General features: G+C 39.2%; 1 protein-coding gene and 1 long non-coding RNA gene across 5 annotated transcripts in view; one reads left to right on the forward strand and one right to left on the reverse strand.

Annotated features, from left to right (window-relative positions):
• The first annotated feature begins 12009 nt into the window (after positions 1-12009).
• PIAS1 (protein inhibitor of activated STAT 1) overlaps positions 12010-25850 on the forward strand; it is a 116141-nt gene continuing 102300 nt past the window's right edge. For 2 of the 4 annotated variants that reach the window (XM_038580802.1, XM_038580807.1), the window contains exon 1: positions 12010-12081. In XM_038580802.1, coding sequence (XP_038436730.1) covers positions 12025-12081 — 57 coding nt within the window. In that variant the 5' untranslated portion in view covers positions 12010-12024. Of the gene's footprint in view, positions 12082-14887; positions 14994-15700; positions 15729-16624; positions 16648-25850 lie in introns of those variants that run through there. The other 2 variants (XM_038580804.1, XM_038580805.1) reach the window with 2 other exon arrangements.
• Positions 13318-16086, reverse strand: LOC111093358. Its single transcript, XR_005381808.1, has 2 exons — positions 15950-16086; positions 13318-14461 (listed from the first exon to the last, which is right to left on the reverse strand). It is a non-coding gene; the product is annotated as an uncharacterized LOC111093358 (long non-coding RNA).

Below are 25850 nucleotides of genomic sequence, written 5' to 3' on the forward strand. Positions count from 1 at the left end.
TTAGATTCTTGTCATAAGGCTGAGTCTTCACTGTTTTATCTTTTTATCTAATCTCTAATGAGAAGCAGTCTGTCTTCCAACTCCATAAATCTCTGAATTTGTGGACTCTTTCTTTTGCTTTTCATTTCTACTTGCAAACAAGCCAGTTCCTCTCTGTGTGTTCCCTCACCCACACCCCTCCTTCTCTATCTTTCTAGATCTCTATCTCTTTCTGATATCTTGTCAAATACAACCAAGGCACATCATTAATATTGTTTTCTTTCTTTCTTCATTTCTTTTTGTTGTTGTTGTTGTTGTTGTTCTTCCTTTCTTTTAAAGATTTTATTCTTAAGGAATCTTTACACTCAACTTGGGGCTCAGACTTGCAACCTCAAACTCAAGACTCACATGCTTTACTGACTGAGCTAGCCAGTTCCCTCTAATATTATGTTTTCTAACTGCTTCTTCCAGGGCTACAAGTTCATTAGGTACCTAATCCACCTTCCAAGTAATTTTGGGCAACATCTTCTTTTTTTTTTTTAAGATTTTATTTTTATTCTGAGAGACACAGAGAGAGAGAGAGAGAGAGAGAGAGGCAGAGACATAGGCAGAGGGAGAAGCAGGCTCCATGCAGGGAGCCCGATGTGGGACTCGATCCCAGGACCCTGGATCACGCCCTGGGCTGAAGGCAGACACTCAACTGCTGAGCCACCCAGGTGTCCCTTGGGCAACATCCTTAGCAAATGTTTCACTATTGTGTCATATGGTTCACCATCCTTATCAGTGACACTTTTCTAGATTTTTGTTCTGGCTGCATCTCATATTAGGGATCAGTCAAGATAAGATAGGCTATGGTATAAGTAATAAGCTCCAGAATCCCAATCACTAACAATGATACAATTATTTTTTGCCTATGCTACATGCCCAGTGTGGATCAGCAGGGACATCTACTCTTTAAAGCCACTCAGAAACCTTAGCTGACACGAGCTCCACTTTATCATATGCTTCCACAATCATCCCAGCAGGGAGATAGGGGACATGGCACAGATCCATGGCTCTGCGCAGAAGTGACACATCTTCCTTTTCCTAATGCTTTCTTATTCAAAGCAAATCACATGAGTATGCCTAGCTTCAAAAGGTTTGGGAAAGTGTCCATCTTATCAGATTCACAGAAAAGAGAACATGCGTACTTGTGAACAATCTTAATGGCTATCACACGTATTTTTGTTTTGAGAGTTTATTGCAGTGAAATAGACTATGGGTAACAATTATCCATATCTCTGGGTCTAGTTTTATAACTCCACCTGGGGGGGCACCTGGGTGGCTCAGTGGTTAAGCCACTGCCTTCCACTCAGGTCATGATCCTGGGGTCCTGGGATCAAGTCCCACATTGGACTTCCTGCATGGAGCCTGCTTCTCCCTCTGCCTGTATCTCTGCCTCTCTCCCTCTGTGTCTCTCATGAATAAATAAATAAAATATTTTTTAAAAAGCAAAAACTTTACACCTGAATAAATGTACCTAATCCTTAAGATTGAGTTCTTTCCACTTAAGCCACACCCATTCAACAGGAGTTATAATTTGGTTATTTCTTTATTCTATCCTCTCTTCCCTATCTGACATTTCATTATGCAATTCTATTAGAGACTGTAGACCATGGTTAATAATGTGTTTTGCAAGAAGGCCAATTTGGAAAATTTCAAATGTTTGTTTTTATTCAAAATGAAAGTTTTGTTTCACTTTCGTTTGTCTTCAAAAATTTTTAAATGGCTTTAGTTCTAAAATATTGAGTATTCTTAAGGTTATGATTATCTACTTCACTGAGTGGAAAAATGTTAGTGAGAAAGAAAGCCGAGCTGTTGTTTAGCAACTAATATAAATATCTCAGCATATTTGAGAACTTCAGTAGCAACATGAGGCAGCTTTCTAATCTTTCATCCTGAAATTAGATCCTAGGCCTGTCTTGAAGCTAGTCTTACTAAATGCAGGCTTTTAAATTATTGGTTGAAAATGCCTTGACAGAAAATATGTCAAGTTAAACATTTCAGTAAAGATGGCTGCTGAGGGGTGCCTGGGTGGCTCAGTCGGTTAAGAGTCTGCCTTCGGCTCAGGTCATGATCCCAGGGTCCTGAAATCAAGTCCCATATCAGGCTCCCTGCTTAGTAGGGAGTCGGCTTCCCTCTCTGCCCCTCCCCCTTATTCCTCTGTGTGCGCACTGCCTCTCTCAAATAAATAAATAAAATCTTAAAAAAAAAAAAAAAAAGATGGCTGCTGAAGACCCCATTCTGTGAATAAGCACCCAAGGCTGCAAGGTCACAAGCAAATACGTCATTCATTCATTCATTCATTCATTCATTCATTCAACTAACATTCATTGGGTCCCTGTTATAGGTCAGGCCCTATTCTAAGTGCAGGGAATACAGTGGAAAACAAGACAGAGAGGAACTCTGAACTCCTGGAGCTTACTTTTAGGTGTGGGTCAGCACCAACTAGACAAACAATTTAATAAAATAATTATACACTGTGATAACTACAGTGAAAAGGTGAAGGATAGAATGGTGCTTAGGTCAGGATTCCTTTTTTTAAAAGTTGTTTATTTATTTAATCTCTGCTCCCAGTGCGGATCAGCAGGGACTCCCAGTGTGGATCAGGCCTGAACTCAAGACCTCAAGATCAAGAGTCACATGCTCTTCCTACTGAGCCAGTCAGATGCCCATGCATTAGTTTAGATTCTTTTTTTTTTTTTTTTTTTATGATAGTCACACAGAGAGAGAGAGAGAGAGAGAGGCAGACACAGGCAGAGGGAGAAGCAGGCTCCATGCACTGGGAGCCCGACATGGGATTCAATCCCGGGTCTCCAGGATCACGCCCTGGGCCAAAGGCAGGCACCAAACCGCTGCGCCAGCCAGGGATCCCTAGTTTAGATTCTTGATTACAAGCAAGGATATACACTAAAAAGGAAGAAAAGGGGGTGCCTGACTGGCTCAGTTGGTAGAGCATGTAACTCTCAATCCTTGTGTGGTGAGTTCAAGCCACAAGTTGGGCATAGGGATAACTTTAAAAAAAGAAAAAAGAGGGATCCCTGGGTGGCACAGCGGTTTAGCACCCGCCTTTGGCCCAGGGCGTGATCCTGGAGACCCGGGATCGAATCCCACATCGGGTTCCTGGTGCGTGGAGCCTGCTTCTCCCTCTGCCTATGTCTCTGCCTCTCTCTCTCTCTGTGTGTGTGACTATCATAAATAAATAAAAATTAAAAAAAAAAAACTCAAATAAACCAGGGTCACTGGACCTATTTAAAAAAAAAAAAGAAAAAAGAAAAAAGAAAAAAAGAGGGATCCCTGGGTGGCGCAGCGGTTTAGCGCCTGCCTTTGGCCCAGGGCGCGATCCTGGAGACCCGGGATCGAATCCCACGTCAGGCTCCCGGTGCATGGAGCCTGCTTCTCCCTCTGCCTGTGTCTCTGCCTCTCCCTCTGCCTGTGTCTCTGCCTCTCTCTCTCTGTGTGTGTGACTATCATAAATAAATAAAAATTAAAAAAAAATATTAAAAAAAAAAAAAAAAAAAAAAGAAAAAAAGAAAAAAGAAAGGAAGATAATTGGGAGCTTTCGGGGTCAAAGGGAAGGCTTGGAAAGTGAAGAAGAACCTTGAGAGATCAGGGAGTATGACTCAGGAGCTGAGATGGTCCTTCTACAGAAAGCTGGTTGCTAGGTCTCTGTCTTGGTGTCCCCTGTGTCTCCACAGAGAACCAGGGAGCCCACTGTGAGGTTTTACTTGTTTGGGCTTAGGTCACATACCTGGCCCATCTCCCTGAACCGTCTCTCAGCTTCTGGCCTTGAGGTTGGTTGTCTAGCTCTTGGCACTCCCCTCCCACTAAAACTCCCACAGTGGGGAATTCTCTCTGAGAGGTCTATTATAGCGAAGGTGATTTAGATGTGGATCAGCTGAAAATAGGGCAAAGGTTGACTCTGGGTGAAATAAACTCTACCACCTTTTGATAAGCAGGCATCTCAGAGAAAGTAACAGTATTTAAGCTGAGCCATGCCTGTTTGTTTCTTCTTCCCAAGTTTGTCACATCATGATTTTAGTGAGTGTTTCCCTGGTGACTGACAAAGTTGAACATCTTTTCATGTATCTATAGGCCATTTGGAATATGCTCTTTAGTGTAGTGCCAATTCAAGTCTCTTGTCTATTTGCTTTATTGGGTTGCATGCTTTTAATTTTGCTAAATTGATTTGAAGGAGTTTTAAAAACTTGTAGTGTAATATTCTAAGTAATCTCTTTTGTTGGATAAATGGATTTCAAATATCTTCTCCCACTATTAACTTGCTTTTTCTCTCTCTTAATAGTGCCTTATGATGAAGAGAAGTTTTAAATTTTAACATGCTCCAATTTATTAATGTTTTCCTTTGTGGTTGGAACTTTTTACAACCTATTTAAGAAATCTCTGCCTAGGGGCACCTGGATGGCTTAGTTGGTTGGGCATCCAACTTGTTTTTGGCTCAGGTCATGACCTCAAGGTTGGGGGATGGAGCCTCTTGTCAGGCTCTGTGCTCAGTGGAGCATCTGCTTGAGATTCTCTCTTGGCTTCTTTTTCTGCCCCAACCCCCCATGTTCTCTCTCTCTCTCTCTAAAAATAAATAACCAAATAACTAAATAAATAAATAAAATTTTTTTAAAAGGAAATCTCTGCCTACCTTGAGGTCATAAAGATATTCCTCTATGTTAACTTAAAAGCACTTCTATTTTTACACTTCATATTTGGATTTATTATCTATCTGGAATTGCTTTCTTTGTACTATTTGAGATATCATTTTTTGCTAAATGATTTCCAATTAACTTGTATCTTTTATTGAAAAGATCATGTTTTCCCCAAGAATCTCTGAACTATATCTCCTGTTCCTTGGTCTACCCATCTATCCGTGTGCTAATATTCATGATTTAATCACTTTAGGTTGATAATATGTCTTGATATCTGGTACTGTGAGGCATCCACTGCATTTCTGTAAATATTGGAATCAGTTTATCTGTATTTATAGCAAAAAAACCAAGGCTCTGATTACAATTACATTGAGTATATTCCAATTAAATATGCACCAGTTTGTGGCAAACTGACATCTTTACAATATTGAGAATTCAAATCTATGAATACTATATATACTATACTATATACTATAATACTATATATAATCTATAATCCGTTTAGTTATTAGGGTCTTTAATTTCAATGAAATTTTAATATTTTTCAGAGTAGAGGCCTATTTTAAAAGATATGTTCCAAGATATCTTTTATTATTATTATTATTTTTTTTAAATTTTATTTATTTATGATAGGTACACAGTGAGAGAGAGAGAGGCAGAGACACAGGCAGAGGGAGAAGCAGGCTCCATGCACCGGAAGCCCGACGTGGGATTCGATCCCGGATCTCCAGGATCGCGCCCTGGGCCAAAGGCAGGCGCTAAACTGCTGCGCCACCCAGGGATCCCGATATCTTTTATTATTTTAAAAATGTTATTGTAGGGGTGCCTAGCTGGCTTAATCAGTAGAGCATGTGACTCTTAGTTTCAGGGTTGTATGTTCAAACCCTACATTGGATGTAGAGCTTCCTTAAAAAAAAAAAAAAATATATATATATATATATATATATATATATATATATGTGTGTGTGTGTGTGTTACTGTAATTGGTATCTTTCCTGAATTATATATTTTTGTTTGTTTACTGATATGTAGAAATATAATTGATTTTTATTAGCTCACCTTGCATTAAGTAAACTGGATAAATTCACTTGTTAATTCTATTATCTAATAGTTTTTCAGAGAATTATTTTAGGTGTTCTCAGGCACAATTATGTCCTCTGTAAATGAAATTTTATTAGTTTTTTTCTAATCCTGATATTTTCTTCTACCTACCTTATCACCTTTCTCATCGCCATTATCAAAAGGAATATTTTACCATTAACTATGTTTTCTGCATGTTTTTGGTAGATACTTATAAGCATATAAAAGAGTTCCCTTCTATGACTAATTTATTAAGGTTATATCATGATGGGTGTTAAATTTTTAGTAAGTGCTTCTTTGCATCTTACAACATGATCATATGATTTTTCAATTTTTGTGTCTGTTAGTGCTGTAAATTAAGATGATTGGTTTTTAAGTGTTAAACAACTTTTTGTGTTCCTAGAATAAGAACCTCTTGGTTATATTCTATTTTGCTTTTATATATTACTGGATTCAATTTACTAATATTTGGCTCCTGTGGAAATGAGAGAGAACTGTCTATACTTTTTCTTTCTTGTAGTATCCTTGTCAGGTTTTGGTTTCAAGGTCCTGGCCTCATAAAGAGTTGAGTATCTTTTCCCATCCTTGGGAAGACTTTGTGTAAGATTAGTTTCTTCTTTAATTGTCCAGAAAATTCACTAGTGAAATAATTTGTGTCTGGAGTTTTCTTTGTAAGAAGTTTTTATATAATGGATTCAATTACTTTCATAAATGTAGGACTATTCTTATTTTCTATTTCTTCTGGAGTTAGTTTTGGTAAGTTACATGTTTTATGAATTTGTTTACTTTATTTAAATCATCAGCTACATTGCAACAGGCTGTTCACAGTATTCTCTTATAATCTTCTTTAGTGTCTACAGGATCTGTAGCGATCCTTTGTTCATTTGTGGTACTGATAATTTGTCTTTTGTTCTTCTTAATCAGCCTTATTGGGGTAACCAATTTTATTAAAAATGTTAAATAACCAACTTTCAGCTTTATTGATCTTCTATATTTTATATTTGTTATAAATTTTATTTCTGCTCTCATTTTTATTATTTCCTTACTGCTAGTTTGAGTTTGATTTGGTGTTCTCTTAGTGTCTTCCTGAGTTGAAAACTTATATAATTGGCTTTCAACTTAAAAATTTCTCTAATATATGCATAATGGCACTAAATTTCTCCCTGAGTTTGTCATACTATTTTAAAAATTGTGGTTAATTATGTAACACAAATTCAACAAAGGTGAGAAATACAAAACCAAAAAACAAAAATCAGTTGCGTTTCTATATAGTAGCAACAAACAATTTAAAAAAGAAATTAAGAAAAGAACTTCATTTATAATGGTATAAAAAAGAATAAAATTCTGAGGAGCAGGGGATCCCTGGGTGACTCAGCAGTTTGCTGCTTGCCTTTGGCCAGGGGCATGATCCTGGAGTCCTGGGATCGAGTCCCAAGTCAGGCTCCCAGCATGGAGCCTGCTTCTCCCTCTGCCTGTGTCTCTGCCTCTCTCTCTCTGTCTATCATGAATGAATAAATAAAATAAAATAAAAATATTTAAAAAAATTCTTAGGAGCAAATTTAGCCAAAAGATTTGTAAGAGATATTAGTCTATAGTTTTCTTTTCTTGTAATGTCTTTGATTTCAGTATCAGGCTAATGCTGGTTTTACAGATTAAGTTACAAAGTATTAGGTTCAGGGACCTGGGTGGCTCAGTCAGTTAAGCATCTGCCTTCAGTTCAGATCATGATCCCAGGTCCTGAGATCAAGCCCCACATCAGGCTCCTTGCTCAACAAAGAGTCTGCTTCTCCTCCTGCTTGTGCTCTCTCTCTCTCTCTCTCTCGTAAATAAACAAAATCTTAAAAGAGAGAAAGTATTAGGTTTTCTTAATTTTCAGGGAAGAGTTTGAGAAGGATTGGTGTTAACTCTTCTTTAAATGTTTGGTGGAAGTCACCAGTGAAACCATCTAGTCCTGGGATTTCTTTGTCGGGAGAATTTAAAAACATAATAATGGGTTCAATCTCCTTACTTGTTATAAGTTTATTCATATTTTCTATTTTTTCATGAGTCATTTTGTTAGCTTCTGTGTCTCTAGGAGTTTGTCCATTATCTAGGTTATCCAATTTGTTGGGGTACTATTGTCATATTAGTTGACTATTGTTTAATTTCTATATATTTGTTCATTCTCCAGTTTTTCTTTGGTTATTAATTTCTAGTTTCATTCCATTGTGTTTGGAAAAAATATTTTGTATGATTTCAATAATTTTGAATTTATTAAGACTTGTTTTAACATGTAGTATATCCTAGAGAATGCTTCATGTGCAATTGCTTCTTATACTTTGGGGCTCTGTCAATATGTACATATATATTTCTAAGTGTTATGTCTTCTATATGTATTAAGTCTTTGTCAATATAAATGTAAATGGATTAGGCTCTCCAATTCAAAGACAGATTGTCAAAATAGTTTTTTGAAAAACATTTCATTTATTCATTTATTTGATAGAGAGAGAGCACAAGCAGGAGGAGTGGTAGGCAGAATGAGAGGGAGGAACAGACTCCTCACCAAGCAGGGAGTCTGATGTGGAGCTCAATTTCAGGACCCTGGGATCATGACCTGAGCTGAAGGCAATTACCCAACCAACTAAGCCACCCAGGAACCCCATCAGAGTGGATATTAAAAAAAAAACCAAAAACAAAACAAAAAAAAAAAACCTTTTATCTATCTATAATGTCCTTCTTTTTCTCTTATAACCTTTTTAAATTTAAAATCTATTTTGTCTGATAATAATATAACCACTCTCTTTTGGTTAATACTTGCATGGAATATTTTTTCCCACTTTCAATCTCTTTGTGTTTTGTATCTAAAAGGTGTCTCTTGTAGATAGCATATAAACATTTTTTTTTAAATATCTGTTCCAACAACATCTGTTAAGTGAAGGGTTTAATCTGTTTACATTTAAAGTAATTACTGATAAGAAAGGACTTCTTTCTGCCACTTAACTATCTTTTATGTATAATTTATATACTTTTTATTCCTCAGTTCCTCCATTACTGCCTTTTTTTGTATCTAGTTGATTTTTTTCTAGTGTTCTGATTCTGTTCTTAAATTTTTTGTACGTACTTTAGTGACTTTCCAACCTAATCTGACTAGTGTCAACTAAATTTTGATAATATACAAGCACCCTGCTTTCATACATCTCTGTTCCTTCCCTTCTATTGTTAGATTGCACCTTTATATATTATATGGCTATTAACATAGATTTATTGTTATTATTTTGAGCATCTATATTTTAGATCACATAGAAGAAAAGGGGAAGAGTTACAAACCAAAAAGTACAGTAATACTTTTATTTACCTATATGGTTACTTTTACCAGTGTTCTTTATTTCTTCACATGGATTTGAGTTGCTGTTTACTGTCCTTTCCTTTCCTTTTTTTTTTTTTTTAAGATTTATTCATTTATTCATGATAGACACGGAGAGAGAGAGAGAGAGGCAGAGACACAGGAGGAGGGAGAAGCAGGCTCCACGCCAGAAGCCCGAAGCGGGACTCAATCCTGGGGCTCCAGGATCGGGCCCTGGGCCAAAGGCAGGCATCAAACAGCTGAGCCACCCAGGGATCCCCTGTCCTTTTCTTTTAACCTAAAAAGATTCCCTTTATCAGACACCTGGGTGGCTCAGTGGTTGAGTGTCTGCCTTCTACTCAAGTTGTGATCCTGGGGTTCTGGAATTGAGTCCCACACTGGGCTCCCTGCAGGGATCCTGCTTCTCTCTCTGCCTGTGTTTCTGTCTCTGTGTGTCTCTCATGAATAAACAAAATCTTAAAAAAAATTCCCTTTAGCATTCCTTCCAGGGCAGGTTTATTACTAATAAACTCTCTTAGCTTTTACTTATCTTGGAATGTTTTATATTGTCCTTCATTCTTTTTTTAAAGATTTTATTTATTCATTTGAGAGAGAGAGCAAGCACAAGTGGGGGGAGGGAGAAGCAGACTTCCTGCTGATCAGGGAGCTCAATATGAGGCTCTATTCCAGGTCTCTGGGACCATGACCTAATCTGAAGGCAGATGCTTAACCAACTGAGCCACCCAGTTGCCCATTATATTTTCCTTCATTCTTGAAGGATAGTTTTGCTGGATATAGAATTCTTATTTGGCACTTCTGCACTTTAAATATGACATCCTATTGCTCTGTAGTCTCTGCTGCTTCTGATGAGAAATTAACTTTTAGTCTGATTGAGAATACTTGTATATGATAAATTGTTTTACTCTTTCTGCTTTCAGGATTTCCTCTGCTTTCATCTGACTGCTTAAATCCATTCTTGAACCTCTCTAATGAATTTTTCATTTTAGTTATTGTCATTTTCAGCTCCACAATTTCTACTTTATTCCTTTTTAGCAATTTCTCTTTATTGATATTTTAATTTTGTTCATACATTATTTACCTAGCTTCCTTTAGCTCTTTGAGAATATTTAAAACAGTGGTTTTAAAGTCTATATAAGTCCAATGTCTGAGCTTCCTCAGGAATAGTTTTTGTCAATTTTTTTTCATTGACTAGGCCATATTCTTCTGTTTCTTATTATGTTTTAGGATTTTTAAAATTATTTTTTGGTTGCTGTCATCAAAAAACTAAGCATTTGAATATTATAATGTGTTATCTCTGGGTTTCAAGTGCTCTCCCTTCTCCAGGATTTGCTGTTCTTGATTATTGAAGACTCAGCTTATGTTCAGCCATTGTTTTTACTGAGATTTCCTTGAACACTGGCAACTTAAAAAAACAAACAAAACACCTTTCCCAATCTTTGTGGTTTGGCTCTGTGTGGGAGTATTTCTTTAACACTTAACAAGGCCATTTGAAATTCTTTCTTAGCCTTCACTTCCTGGTTGCAACTAACATGTTTAGCAGCCAATGTTGGAATCTTAGGCCTTTTTGGGGTCTTTCCTGAGATGCATCTTGTCTCAGGCATGTTACATGGCCTTCTAAATGCCCCTGTGTTCATGAGCACTTTTCATTTTGAATGACCTAAATTCCCAGTATACTTCTCTCCTTAGCTTTTACTCCCAGGCTTTAGGTGGTCTATTTAGGTACCAATGGTAACCTTCGTCCCCAGGCAGTTGCAGGTTGTTTATTTACCTTACAGTATTTTCAGGCAATGTCTGCCGCTTTTCTGCTGGTTAAGCAAAAGAGAGATAAGCCTTGCGTTAGTCCTTCAGCTGGCTTCCAGGAAGATTAGAACAGATGAAAACAATGATTTCCAGGGACTAGAGCTCCATCCTAGGAAGGTGGGCTGCGGTGGCCAAGTCATAGATAGAGTAGGGCAGGGATAAATGAAAGTATCATAAAGTTTTCTTGCCATTTTTAAGTTGTCTTATTTTATTTTACTTTATTTTTTGGATTGAACATTTACTTGGTTGACTGTTTTCCAGAATTCTGACAAAGTTGGTCTGACAGTTGCTGGTTATTTTTTAAAGTTTCCATGGAGGTATGGGGGTTTAGAGCTGTCAGTTCTGCCATTTTGATGATATCCCTCTCCTCACAATTTTGATACATTGTATCTTCAATATTTATATACATGTATACTTTTTAGATATTCATATTCATATATACATATATATATGAAAAAATGTGTACTTTTGTATTGAAGTAATTATAGATTCACAGGAGATTGCAAAGAAATGTATAGGGAAGTCACATGCATCCTTTCCCCAGTCTCCCTGGAAGTTAATATTTTGTGGAACTAAAGTGTAATATCAAAACCATGAAATTGACATTGGTAGGAACCACCCTTTCCCCCCATCCCTAATTCCTTGACAACCACTAGTCTATTCTCTATCTCTGTATTTATGTTATTTCATTAATGTTACATAATAGACATCCTTTTGGGATTATTATTTTTTCAATCAGTATAATTTCCATGAAGTTTATCCAAGTTGTTGTGTGTTTTTGTTTTTGTTTTTAAATTGCTAAGTAGTATTCCATAAGATACCTGTATTGCAGTTTGTTTAGCCATTTACCCATTAAAGGAGATTTGGATAGTTTCTGGTTTGGGATTCTTATAAAGCTGCTATGAACATTCTTTTTTTTTTAATTTTTATTTATTTATGATAGTCACAGAGAGAGAGAGCGAGAGAGGCAGAGACATAGGCAGAGGGAGAAGCAGGCTCCATGCACTGGGAGCCCGACGTGGGATTCGATCCCGGGTCTCCAGGATCGCGCCCTGGGCCAAAGACAGGCGCCAAACCGCTGCACCACCCAAGGATCCCTGCTATGAACATTCTTGTACAATTCCCTTCATGGAAAGAAGTTTTTGTTTCTCCGGGATAAATGTCCAAGAGTTGTTGGGTTGTATGGTGAGTACCTTTTCAGTTTTCAAAGAACGGCCAAACTCTTTTCCAAAATGGCTATACCATTCCTACCACAAACTTGTGTGTGATCCCTATCTAAGAAAGCTACTTCTCACTCAAGGTTATAGAGACTTACCCCAAAGAGTTTTAAAGTTTTAACTCATATTTAGGTCTATGATTAATTCGAAGTTAATTTTTACATGTTGGTGGGACAATCATTTTAGGGCCCACAAAAATGTTTTAAATCCTTAAAATCAGAAGAAAAAAATAAGCATACTCTGCTTGGATTGCATTAGTCTTTACCAATACAAATGTAAAATGTAGTTTTAAAAATATATATATTAAAGAAACTCTGAGGTTCTGACACTAAATCTTTCCATACCAATTCTTCTAACACCAACTAAATATCCAATAATTCAGTTTTGACATCAACTCCAGGGATAAGTTGAGATCCCACAGGTTAAGGGCTCAGTTCCACAAGACTGCTCCTACTTCAGATACCAGTTGCCAGTCTCATGGGCCACTTGAACTTCTGACCTACCAAATTTGAGAATTCCTATAATTTCTGCTCAGTTTTGATTATCTATTAGAATGGACTCACAAAACTCAGGAAAACATTTTACTTACATTTACCACTTTATTATTATTATTATCATTATTATTTTAAAATATTTTATTTATTCATTTCAGACAGAGAGAGAACATGAGCAGGGGGAGAGACAGATGGAGAAGGAGAAGAAGGTTCCCCACTGAGCAGGGAGCCCAATACAGGACTCGATCCCAGGACCTTGAGATCATGACCTGAGCCAAAGGCAGATGCTTAATCATCTGAGCTACCCAGGTGCCCCCTACCAGTTTAATATATAGGAAATAACTCAGGAACAGCTAAGTGAAAGAGATTCATAGGGTAATGCATGAAGGGCGGGAATGCAGAGCTTCTCTGCTCTCTCTTGGCGCCCATTTCCTAGTACTTCCATGTATCTACTAACCTCCCTCTAATCACTTTAGTCTTTCTTTCTTTCTTTTTTTTTTTTTTTTGATTTTATTTATTTGAGAGAGAACATGAGCAGGGGGGAGGGGTAGAAGGAGAGGGAGAAGCAGACTCCCCACTGAGCAGGGAGCCTCATGTGAGATTTGATTCTAAGACTCTCAGATCATAACCTGAGCTGAAGGCAGATGCTTAACCGACTGAGCCACCCAGGTGCCCAATGTTTAGTCTTTCCAGTGACCAGCTCCCATCCATTTTTTTTTTTTTTTTTAAGATTTATTTAGTTATTGCAGTTCTGCTGTGAGGTCATTTTAGATAATACAGAATTGACAGGTGGTTTTGGAAACAGAGATTATTAATAATCTTGATAAGTGATCTCGATGAGAGAAGTCAAGGCTGGATCGGAGTGGGCTGAGAAGGGAATGTGGTAGGAGAAGGGAATGAGGAAAGGAGAACAATCACTGTTGGGAGATCTTGAAAAACCTGAGAATTTATGCACTGAAGAGGGAGAAATAGGGCAGTTCTGGAGGAGATTTTGGAGTCAAGGGAGGTTTGTTTTAGATGGGAGGAATTTCAGTATGTTTGTATCCTGATAGAAGTAATCTAATAGGGGAAAAAGTTATGATGCTGGAGGGCGAGGTGATTGTAGGAGTAAAGTTTTTAGGAATGTGGGAGGGAAAGGAATCCAGGTCACTGGTAGAGGGACTGGCATTCATAGGCGCAAGGACACTTCATTCATAGTAACCCAAATGTTACTATGTCTGTAATAATAGTTTTGATGGTGAGAAGATAAGGGAGTTCATGGCTGTTATATCTTTTAATTTTTTTCCATGAGGAATGAAGCAAAAATTGAGAGCAAAGAGTGGAGGTTGGGAAGCTTTCAGTAGCGAGGAAAAGGTGTGAAATAATTCATCACATCTGCTCAAACGTCAAAATATTGGAGAAAGCCCTCCCGGTATCAAGCACATCTCCTTCCAACCGCTTTTTTCTCCCTGGACCTTTTTAGCTCTTTTCCGGTACTCCTCACCATTTGTAATTGTATCTTTTATCGGTGCACTTGTCTGTTCCTCCAGTAGAGAGCTACATACAGGAGGGCGGGGACTCTTTTTTTTTTTTTTTTTTAAATTTCCCCGATGTATTCACAAAGAAACAGGACTGGTACATAATCAGTGAATCATCACTCGTTGAAACAGAGTTAAATGAACGAACGTCTATGAAATTTTGTCTCCGGGTCACCGCTGTCAAAGTGTTTGGGCCACTCACTTTTCCCCTTCCCTGAGCTCTCATTTCTGACTACGTAGGATGCCACGGGGATTGTAACGTCTCCTCTGCCCACCTCACCGCGCCGTCATGAGGAACATCTGAGCTAAGAAATCTGGAAATGCTTCATCCAGCGATCTGCAAACGTAACGGATTATTTTTAGCGCACGCGTGGCCTCACAGGTAGCAGGTGCTGAAAAGGACTCGCTGGCTGCGCCGGGGGGGAGGGGGGAGGCGGAGGAGGGGGGAGGCGAGGGGGCCGTTATGGTTTCTGGGACTGCAGGCATCCAAGCTTTGCAAGAAGGGTTCTGCAGGCCACGGAGAGGCGGGGCTCTGGCCCGCACCCCCCCCGCCCCCCCGCTCCGGCTTTCCCCGGAGGCGCTAGCCCGGCGAGGATGGGGGGCGGGGAGGTCCAGGGGGGAGTAACTGTCAAACCTCCTCGCTTGGCGCCTTTATTTAAATGGTACGTGCGGGTCTCGCTGCTGTACGTGCCCGGGGCGGGGCTGCGAGCGCCGGGGGCCGGGGGCGGGGCGGGGCGAGAGGGGCGGGGCCTGGGCGGGGCCTGGGCGGGGCCAGGCCGGCCGGGGGGGCGGGTCTAGCGGCGGCCCCCGGCGAGGTTCAGTGCGCTTGCGCTGACAGACGCAAGATGGCGGACAGTGCGGAACTAAAGGTAAAGCGCAGCTCGAATTCACTTCTAATATTCGGCCGCGGAGACGGCACCAGCGGCGCCGGGGGGGATGGGTCCGGCCGTGGGGGCCGCTCGGGGCGGACTCCACCCGGGCCTGGAGTTGTAGGCAGGAGCGGCGCGCCCGGCCGCAGCTGAGGGGGGCCCGGCAGCGGCGGGCCGCGGGCCCCGGGTGCCTCGGGGGCGCTGACGGGTCGTCCCCGGCGTGTTATTGTTGTGGGCGCCTCCGGCGGGGGCGGCGGGGGAAGAGCCTGCGCGTCGGGCGGTGGGCGCCTCGGCTGCCCCCGGGGCTCGGCTTCCTCGCCTCCCCCCGGCCTCCCCGCCCCCACGGGGAACGGGGGCTGGGGCAGGGGGGGATTGGGAAAGCTCCCCGCCGCCGCTTCCTCTTCCTCCCCTGCGGTCCCGGGCTGCTGTCAGGAGCTCTCCGCGGACCCCCGGGAACTTGCCTCCGGCCGCCGCGCCCCGCCCCTCCCCTCCGTGGCGCCCCCCCCCCGCCCCCGCCCCCGCTCCCGCCGCCCCGGACCGGCTCTCCCCGCCCGCCTGTCAGGAGGCGCCCGGGGTCCCCGCTCGTGGGCAGCGCGATGCTGGGGCTGCGGGGCGGGGACGCGGCGGGGCGGGGGGAGAAGCTCCCGGAAAGTTTCGTGAGCCCCGGACCGGCGTTGGGGTTCGGCCCGGGGGCGGTGCTGGTGGTGCCTGTGGTGCCCGCGATGCTGGTGATGGGTGCGGGGTCGCTCTGGGCGGGACGTTACTTTCTGATTCCGGACCCCCGGGGCGGGGAGGGGGGGCAGGACCGCCCCCCCTCGCAGGGTGTGTATCTGCCAGCGGTGGTGGGAAGCGGCTGCGTCTCCCCCCTCCTGGCGCTCCTCTCCCCTTTGGCTGGTGTGGAGGGTGAGAGAGGAGCCTTTGCAGGGGGGTTGGGGGGGGTCTCTGCACACACACACCATGATGGCGATGCTATAGCTGATGGAGGTGAATGGTTCGTGTTTATATCCCCCCGTTGCCTTTTGTTTGTAGGGACATCTCGCTGGCCATGTTGATTTGGACGGAATTCCTCCCCTCATCCTACTTCAACCCCCAATAAATAGAACGTTGCCTCCGTCCCTCCCAACTGTACCGAATGGCTCACGCCTCGCGGAATTTGGATGAAAGGGTGTCCCCCCCCTCCCCTCTCTCCACCCCCCACCCCCTGCTTTTGCTCCCACCCCAGCCTTCTTTACCTGATGATGGTGGCTTCTTTACCGAGGCAGACAGACCACTACACGAGCTGCAGGGGGGAGGGGGGTGGAACCCTTATGATTGGATCGTGACAAATGGGGCTCCGCTTGAATAATTTTGGTTTAGTAGCAGGCAGTTTTAACTAACGCGTACGATGTCGAGGCTCTGAACGCGATAGGTCCCCTCTCCCTGGCTTCCTCTGTGTGTGTGTGTGTGTGTGTGTGTGTGTGTGTGTGTGAACCCAGCAGCCGGTCCCAGCTCGACCCAGGGCACTGACATCCCTGTCAGAGTGGCGATTGGGATCTACAGTTGTAAATCCCCGGGGAGGGTCCTCGGCCTCAAATTAATAAAAATCGTCTTAAAATTTTTTTTTTTTTCTCTCCGTGCTCCCGAAACGACAGCTTCTCAAACAGGCAAACACCAGGTTTGTTTCTGGAGTTTTTCCGTGGAAAGCTTAGCTGAAGGATGGGCTTCCTCAATGATTTTTTTTTTTTTTTTTTTTTTTTTTTGCAATGTTGACATTCCAACATTTGTATATTAAGGCGCTGGCTTTGAATGTCATTCTTTTTAAAAATTTACTTCTCATTACACATTAATTGAAGAGAGAGCAGATTTGGAAGGGTTGGTTTCGAGTTTTTCTTTTTTTTTTTTTCCTCTCCCCACTTTCAAACTATTGAGTGCAATGAAAAAGCCTCAGCCATTGAAATATTTTGAGATCATGGACTCTTGAAATATAAAGTACACAACTTTAAGATACATGTTTTCTATAGTTTCACTCATTGTAGTCACAATGTTGCTGTGATCTTTGCCTTCTAATATTTATCTTATTTGGAATCCTTTTGAATGATAGCTAATCAGTTCTGTTATACATGGGCCACAGAATAAAGCTGAAAAGCTTGTGCCGGTTATATTGTCACTCTTGATGCTGTCCAAAGAAACTGGTATGGAAAGCACATGCTGGGAGATTTCCTCCTTTGTTCTTTCTCATTTTAAGAAACTGCCTTTGGGGATAGATCAGATCCCTGGTGTGAGTCTTGTTAGGTAAAGTTTCTCTTTACAAAAATGAGCCTGTATCAGATAAATGCTAAACACTTGGGGGGGGGGGAGGGAACGTTATTTTTCTAAAATATGGTCTCCCTTTTTGCTCTCAAAAATCTACTTGAGTTTTTTCCCCAGAGGAAAAACTGCTCTTGTGTTCATGTAGTACAGTTTTTTTCGGATTATAAGAACTGTTTTGACAAACTAGTTTGTCATTGTGTGTGCCCAATACTTTTAAAAGCTGTGATAAATTGTTTAGTTGGTGATAGCTGTGTTAAAAACTTTAGTACTTGATTGTGGTTAGATTTGCTGTTCTTTTTTTTTTTTCCGTTGTTGTTTTTGAAGGGGGTAGATGATCTTAGGAACGCCTACCATAGTTATCTGAGAATGTGTGTATATAATTTCCTGTGCAGTAAGCTTTTGGAAGATCCTCCTTATGGAAATTATATTTTCTGAAGGTTTTTGTTTTTTTGTTTTGGGAGTAAATAGCATTTATTCTTAATTAGATAGGAAAAGTCAGAATAAGAAAAACCCAGATTTTTCAGTTTTAGGTAAAACTGCAGTACTTAGAATGAATTTCCAACTATGAGGTTTTGAGTAAATACAGTAACTTTTTTGTTATCTTAATGCACAACCCACATTTCATCTTGCTGTTGATTGTATTCATAATTATTTTCCTCACGGCCTATTTTAGTGAGTCCTTTTAAATCTATAGCAGATCTACGAAGATCAGATGGGAAAAATAGATCTGTATCTCCTGTAGGAATAGTGCAAGCTGCAACACTTGAAGATACTGCCAATAAAAATTAGATTGTGAGTCATACATATCAAAAAGAATTCTCTGTGCACATTTGTTTATGAAAGGTTTAAATTTTCATTAGGGGAATACCCATAAATGACATCTGTAAGAATGTAGAGAGTGAACATTTTATTATCTTTAGGAACTTAAAAAAGCAGGAGGGTATGATGGCCAGACAATCTTGAAGTTAATAATCTGATAGCTTCATGTAGTTCCTCTTAAAGTACTTAAAAAAAAAAAAGTTTTATTTATTTGAGAGAGAGAGAAAGAGTGCATGCACACGCCAAAGGGGGAGTTGAGGGAGGGGTAGAGGGGGAGGAAGAGAATCTCAAGCTAACTCCTGGCTGAGCCTGGAGTTTCAGGGGAGGGGGCCTTGGGGAGTGGAACTTGAGGGCTTGATCTCACAACCCTAAGATGATGACCTGAGCTGAGATCAAGAGTTGGATTCTTAACCGAGCCACCTAGGCACCCCAAAGTACTTTTTTTATTATAATTTTTTTACATTAAAACTCAAATTAAGTTATATTGCCCTTTTAACTCATAGGAGGAAGGGGGGTGGGGAGGAAGAAGTTCATCATTTTAATGGTGTAAAATAATGGAATTCAGTGGGAAGAGAAGCCATACTTTTAAAACTATATACTTTTAAAAGTATAAGCATGTCAGTAAATTCTGTTGTCATATTCTGTTTCTTAATTTGCAAGAAATAGCCACTTAATTTTGATCTTTGTGGTATGATTCGTCTGCTTTTATTTCAGATAGAAGGAAATAAACCTGACAGTCTATTCCTGAATTTGATTTGAAACTCCCTAATTTGGTTTGGTGTCAAGTACCCCATTTAGATAGCTTTAAGTCACCATTTTTATGAACAGTATTTAAAAACAATTTATAAACACTTTAGTTTTTAAGTATTTTATATAATTGTTTTAAAATACTGCTTTTTCATCTACAATTTTCTCTTGGGTCACTGTATTGTCTTTCTCCTCAAAGACTCTCTTGTAACCACTGTGGATTGCAATAGTGCTTAGTGGTGAGTCCATAGCTGATTAACCTTGGGTTTCTCCTGATGAACTCTATCAACATGCTGCTCCAGGGTTCTTGCTGAAGCTTTTTGAGTTCAGTGTAATTTGTACCCTTTCTTGGTGGTAACTGGGGATAAAGAAAATAAAGTGGCTCATGGTTTTAGTGGGAACTGGGAAGAAGTATCTGAGTTTCTGGAAAACTAGGTGTTTATGATAAGATCTGGCCTTTGAAAACAAAACCCTTGGTTCATCATGTTATAGAATTGATTGTAGTGCTTTCTGAAGTATTTTGCTCCAGCATTAAGCACCTTTTTCTTTTTCTTTTTTCATATTTGAATGAATAATATCTTATTTTTACAAGGTACTTTGCAGTTCATAATGGATCACATTATCTCATGTGATCTTTCCAACAGTTCTTTGAGGTGGGAAGGCAGGTCATATCTCTCTTTTATTGATGAAGTGAGCCCAGAAACAGTAAGTGACTAGCCCGAGGTCATACAAATAAAAGTGGCGGAGACTTGAACCTAGGTCTTGTGATTTCAAACCCTGTACTGTATAGGTTGCTGTAAAGGTGCCATGTCTGTCCTGGAGCCCTCCAGGGTGCCCAGCTTACAAAGAATTCTAGTTATGTTGTTGCTAATACTTTCCCTCTTGCTATGCCAGGGTATTTTTGGATATTCCTTGGGCTTTTTTGCAAGGAAGATTTTGGAGCTTGTTAGTTGGAATCATAGATGTTAATTCTTGCAAATGTCATTTTGCCTTGAGAATTTCAGAGAATACTGAAAAATAAGCAGAAAGATAAACACCTGTAATCCCAGCACTTAGAAATATCATGGTTAACATATGGATATCTGTCCATTTAGATTTTCTCTCCGTGAGCATATGTGTATGTATGTTCATCACAAAAAGAGATCACACTTTTATTTGTAATCTGCTTATTTTCATGGCTGTCTTTACACGTTAGTAAATATAGGTCTGTGTGATCATTTGAAAGGTAACATTGTAGTTTACTCAGCTAGTCCCTTATCCTTGGACAATTAGAGTATTTCTACTTTTTGCTATTTTAAACAATGTCTTGACAGCCTGGTATAAAAGTTTGCAAATGTCTTATTCTAACAAAATACATTGATATGACAGAACTTTTTCTGTGCTTGAGGGAGCAGTGCTAATGGTAGTTTGATTAGATCAAGTGTTGTGAGTGAAATAAATTCTTGCTTTGTTCGTTGTCTGTACCTTTGTTTCTGTTTCTATAAACCTATCAGATAAGATTATTAAGTGATGGCAGAGATATATTCTATAAAATATAAGAAAACATTGTTTATGAATCAGAACATTTGATAAAGCATGAGATAAACTATGAAACAGCAATTATAACTTATTTCAAGTATGTTTGATTTTGGAAATAGTATCATAGTAATCAAATATTGGAAGTTTATGTGCCTTGTTTAGATGTGCATCTGTTTTTAACTGACGTTTTAAGTAAAGCAGTGCCGAGCATTAATATAAAGTGGAAATGAATTTGCCTTACTCATATCTTTTTTTCCTCAAAACTAAATGTTGCCAGAGTAGTAGTTTGGTAGGTAACATTGTTGAAGCTGTTATAGAAAAGAGGTTACAGAGGCAATGAAAATATTTTTCTATTTTAAGAAGGCATTTTTAAGGGTTAAATCGACTAATAAGTGCATATGTGAGCCTTTATGGGTTTAAATCAATAAATGGATATGTCAGTTAAGAATATTTGTGCAACATCTGGAAAGTACTGCACTGTGGAAGGAACAGTTGATGAGATTAAGGGGGTGAAGATGATCAAACTCTAAATTTGACATGTCAGATTTAGTCCTCATGTAAACTCGAATTTATGTAACAAGTTTTATGAATAGGATTTAAAAAAATAGGTGATAAAGAAAAGTTAGGTATGTAGTTATATTATCAATTTCCTAATTGCTGTGTACTTTTTGCTACTCTTACTAAAATGTTTGTGATTATACTTCCCCTTCCATGTTAAAAACTGTGGAACTCTCATTACTTTTGATTCCTTCTACTTTTGGTTTAAGTGGTATCACATGAAATGATAGCCCCCGAAACTCTTCCTCCCTTCAGAATTAACTGGTAAAACTTCATTCTTTGCAATGGATTTCTAGAACTCAGCAAAATGAAACTACCTTTTTGCCTTTTCTGTTTCACCTTAGATCAAACAAAATAAATATAAACCCTTTGAACATTAATAATTTTGAAATATCAGTAACTCTCAAGAGATTGTTGCAAATGTTTCTATTTTTTAAAACTTCATCTCCTTACCTTTCCTGCTATTCTTCTTTGCTTTCAGTTTCCCCCCTTTTGTTGCCAGGTTAATTTTCCTAAAACATTCTTTTCATCCTGTCACTCCAATAGCTTTCCATCGAAAACAGTATAAAGTCTTAGCTCTCAGGTATTCAGGGTTTTCTGTAGTGTGATCCCAGTCCACTTTGTGTGTCTTTTGTCGTCTTCACTGTGGCGAAAGTCCTCAACTTAAAGCCAGAGCTGTTAGTTTGCTTCTTTTTTGTTGACTGGTGTACTGCTTTGTAGACCACTTCATTTTCCCCCATTCCTATCCTGTGGGCAAAGTAGATGCTTAAGATATATTTGTGGAATGAACAAATTATGTTCAAGATTTGTTTCTGTTAGTAAGGGCCTGATGCACATGTCTGTATGACAGTCTAAATTGTAAATGTTCACATCTTCACATTTTTTTTCATGGCTGCTTTGTAGATGAACTTGAATAATGTTAAATCTGAAATAAATTATGAAAGACTGATTTAGGTTTGTCTTTTATATTTCTTTAAGTTATATAGATAATAAGTGAATACATTTCTTAGTGTAGTGATATGGCAGTAAATAGAGTACAGATTTAAAGACCTTCGTCATCTTCAACCTTCCCTTCCCCCAAGGGCAATCACTCTGATATCTTCTTTTTTGGGGGTGGGGAGCATAACAGCTTTTTTGAGGTATATCATACAGTTCATCTATTTAAAGTACACAATTAACTGGTTTTTAATCATTTACAAAGTTGTGCAACCATCAACATAATCTATTTTATTTTATTTTATTTTTTTAACATAATCAATTTTAGAATATTTTCCTTACCCCAAAAGAAATTCTGTACTTTTCAGCTATTATCCCGATTGCCCACAACTCATTTCACCCTGAGGCAGCTGCAAGTCTGCTTTTGGTCTCTGTAGATTTGCCTATTTTGGGCATTTCACATATATGAAATCCTAGAATACATAGTCTTGTGTGTCTGACCTATTCATATTTCTTTGTGTGGGCATTTATCTGTGCCTGTGTCATATTTGTAATTGTATGTGTATATCTATATTGGGAGCAGACTGAGCATAGAGAAGGAACTCAGTGTTACTAAATGAACGTACATATACATAAATATATATTCTAAAAACATAAATGGGATGATACTATACCTAATATCCTGTGACTTGCTTTTTTCAATTAATAGTATATATTGAAGATCTTTCCATGCCATATCCCAAAATGAGATTGTTTTTCATTCTTTTTTAACAGTGCACATATTTTATGTGTATATTTATAGAGGTTTACGTCTTGAATTTATGTGTATATGTCTAAAAGTTCTTGTTTTGAAGGTTTTGTTATACTGTTGCTTTATTTAAATAGTTGCCACATTTAATGTTTTGTCTATGGTTTTAGCATTGGAGTTGCACTGAAAAATAGGAATAAAAATTAGAACAGGTAAATGTTGTTTGGCTTGAGGAGAAATGGAATGTAGGCTCTTTATGGGATTCTGGTAGTGCACAGCCAAAGCAGTTCATTTTGTATTTGGGTTTCTGAATGTGAGCAAGCCTGTTTTTAGCTTCATGGCATAGTGCTTAAAATAGAATTTAACATGCTATCTTGTGCTTTATGGTGAATTTTAAGACTTTTTCTTGCAGTCATGTAGGTCTCATCTTAAAAAAAATCTGAAAGATTTCAGGATAAATATTTTTCTCTTATATTAAAATTATCATTCTGGTCTCTAGGGTCTATAAGTTACCCAAGAAAGGGAATGTAGAGACACCTAGCTTATGGTAGGTACTTGGCAATAGTTTTATTCGAGAAGTTATCTGTCACATTCTGTCATTCATTATTTTTGAGTTCTAGCTCTGAGGTACCAGGCTATCAGCGGTCTTAGTCTATCTCTGTGTATTAAATGTATTTAAACATTCTTGTTATAATGGAACATTTATTTAAAAATTATTATTTTTTAAAATCATACAAGTAGGGCATCAGCTATTACAGTGGTTCTCAAAGTCCATTTTCTAGACCTCTGGTGGTTTTCTCGGCTCTTTCTTGGGGTTGTCCAGGCCAAAACTATTGTTCTAATAGTAGTAAGGCATTGTTTGTTGTATTGCATTTGCAGAATCAGTGATGGGTAAAATTGCTGGTGCCTTAGCATGAATTAAGGCAGTGGCACTAAACTGTACTAGCTTAGTACGTCACCACCCATTTGGAATTAAAAAATAAATGCCAGTTATACATAGTATCCTTAATTAAGCAAAAAAAAAAAAAAAAAACAAAAAAAACACCACCATATTAATTTGATTATGTCTCAATCCTTGAGTCTGTTTGAAAATATATTTTGTGCCATGAAATAGAAAGTACCTGTAAAAGCACTTTTACTGAGTACCAAATCTGATGGTTAATTCAAAGAAAAGACTTTTTTTTGCAGCCTGAGTTGGGGCAAACTAGCTGCTTTTTTAATGGAATACCATTTTTACTTGAAAGACTGGCTGACAAAGTGTGGTTATATAGACTTGGATATTCAGCAGACATTTTTCTCTGCAAGAAAAACAACTGACAGTATTTGTTGCTGATGATAAAATTCAAGCTTTCAAGCAAAAATGGAATTTTGGAATACTTGTATTTGCTACTGTGAGTTTGACAGCTTCCCAGTACTTTTTGATAAGATCAGTGGTGGTACTAATGAATGCAATATATTGAAAGTGTCAACATTTGGAAGAACTGTGTAACTCAGTGAAGCAATGCTTTCTAAATAATGCATGGTATTATAAAATCATGCATAGGTAAAAAGATCCATTGGAAATGGAAGATAGACCAATGCATTTCAGTAAATCAGAGTAGGAAGTGTTCACTGATACGGTTTCAGATTCCATATTATGGCAGCCTTTAAGAAACTGCTGCTTGTTGAGTTTTGGTGAAGGATCAAAGAATGTCCACAGTTACTTGAAAAGGCTATCAAAGTATTATCTTTTTCCAACTACATACCTGTATGAGGCTGAATTTTCCTCATGTACTTCAGTCAGAACAATCTCAAAACAACAGTGCAGTTAGAACAACAATGGAGCAGATTAAATGCAGAAGCAGATATGAGAATCAGGCTGTCTTTATTAAGTCAGAAATTAAAGTGGTTTGCAAAAATGTGAAACAGTGACAGTCTTCTTGCTAGTAAGGTTTTGTCTTGGAACATAGTTTTTAAAATTAATATGTTAACAAATAATGAATTATTTTTAAATGATGATAAATCTTTAAAAATTCTGTATTAATTTCTAATATAGTAAATATAGATAGATTTCTTTAAAGATTTATTTGAAAGGGAGAGAGAGCATGGGGGGAGGGGCAAAAGGAGAGGGAGAGAGAATCTCAAGTAGACTCCCTGTTGAGCTCCGAGCCCAGTGGGCGGGGACTGATGGAACCAAGAGTCAGATGCTTCACCAACTCAGCCACCCTGGTGCCCCAGTATAGATAGATTTAATCAACAAAGTTTTCTTGATCCTCCATTTTCTAGACTATGAGAGTCCAGAGGGCAAAAACTTTGAAAACCTGAATGCTGTTTATATAAGATTTTTTAAAAAAAGATTTTACTTATTTATTCATGAGAGACACAGAGAGAGAGAGAGAGAGAGAGGAGAGAGGCAGAGACACAGAGAGAGAGGGAGAGAGGCAGAGACAAGGTAGAGGGAGAAGCAGGCTCCATGCAGCGAACCCGATGTGGGACTCGATTCCCAGTCTCCAGGATCAGGCCCTGGGCTGAAGGTGGCACTAAACTGCTGAGCCACCCTGGCTGTCCCTGTTTATGTGAGATTTACATTATAAGAGTCTATAGCTTAAAATGAGACTATCCCTTTCACCTCACCCATGGCATTTTTTTTTATTACTTAAAAGGAAAAATAGCTTGCTTATAGATAACAGTGATCCCATTTACAAGGCAAGTTTTGCAGAAACTGTTTAATTGTATCCTGCATCTCTGTATTAAAAGTACTGATGGTTTGCTTTGCATTGCATTGAATGACTCGAGTCTTAGATGCTTTAAATCAGTACCGTTGTGGGAATTGTGTAACTTTTTATTTTTTCGGGATGCCTGGGTGGCTCAGTGGTTGAGTGTCTGCCTTTGACTCAGGCCATGATCCTGGAGTTCTAGGATCGAGTCCCACATCCGGCTCTGCGAGGAGTGCCTGCTTCTCCCTCTGCCTGTGTCTCTGCCTTCCCTCTCTGTCTCTCGAGTAAATAAATAAGATCTTTAAAAAGAAAAAAAAAAAAAAAACCTTTTTATTTTCTCAAGGTTATGTCTCAACCCTTGATTGGCTTTTTTTCTGAAGTGGGGGATAGAAATAGCTTGGATAAATGAAAAATCCATACAGATGTCCCCTAACCTATTTTAGCCAATAATTTCCTCTTCAGCTGATCTTACTAGCCCTTTCCAAATATCCAAGATGATTGGTTTGCATTCAACCTATTTGTTTTCTTCTTTCCCTCTTGTAGGAT

Source organism: Canis lupus, chromosome 30, assembly GCF_011100685.1.
Source record: "Canis lupus familiaris isolate Mischka breed German Shepherd chromosome 30, alternate assembly UU_Cfam_GSD_1.0, whole genome shotgun sequence".
Lineage (NCBI taxonomy): Eukaryota > Metazoa > Chordata > Mammalia > Carnivora > Canidae > Canis > Canis lupus.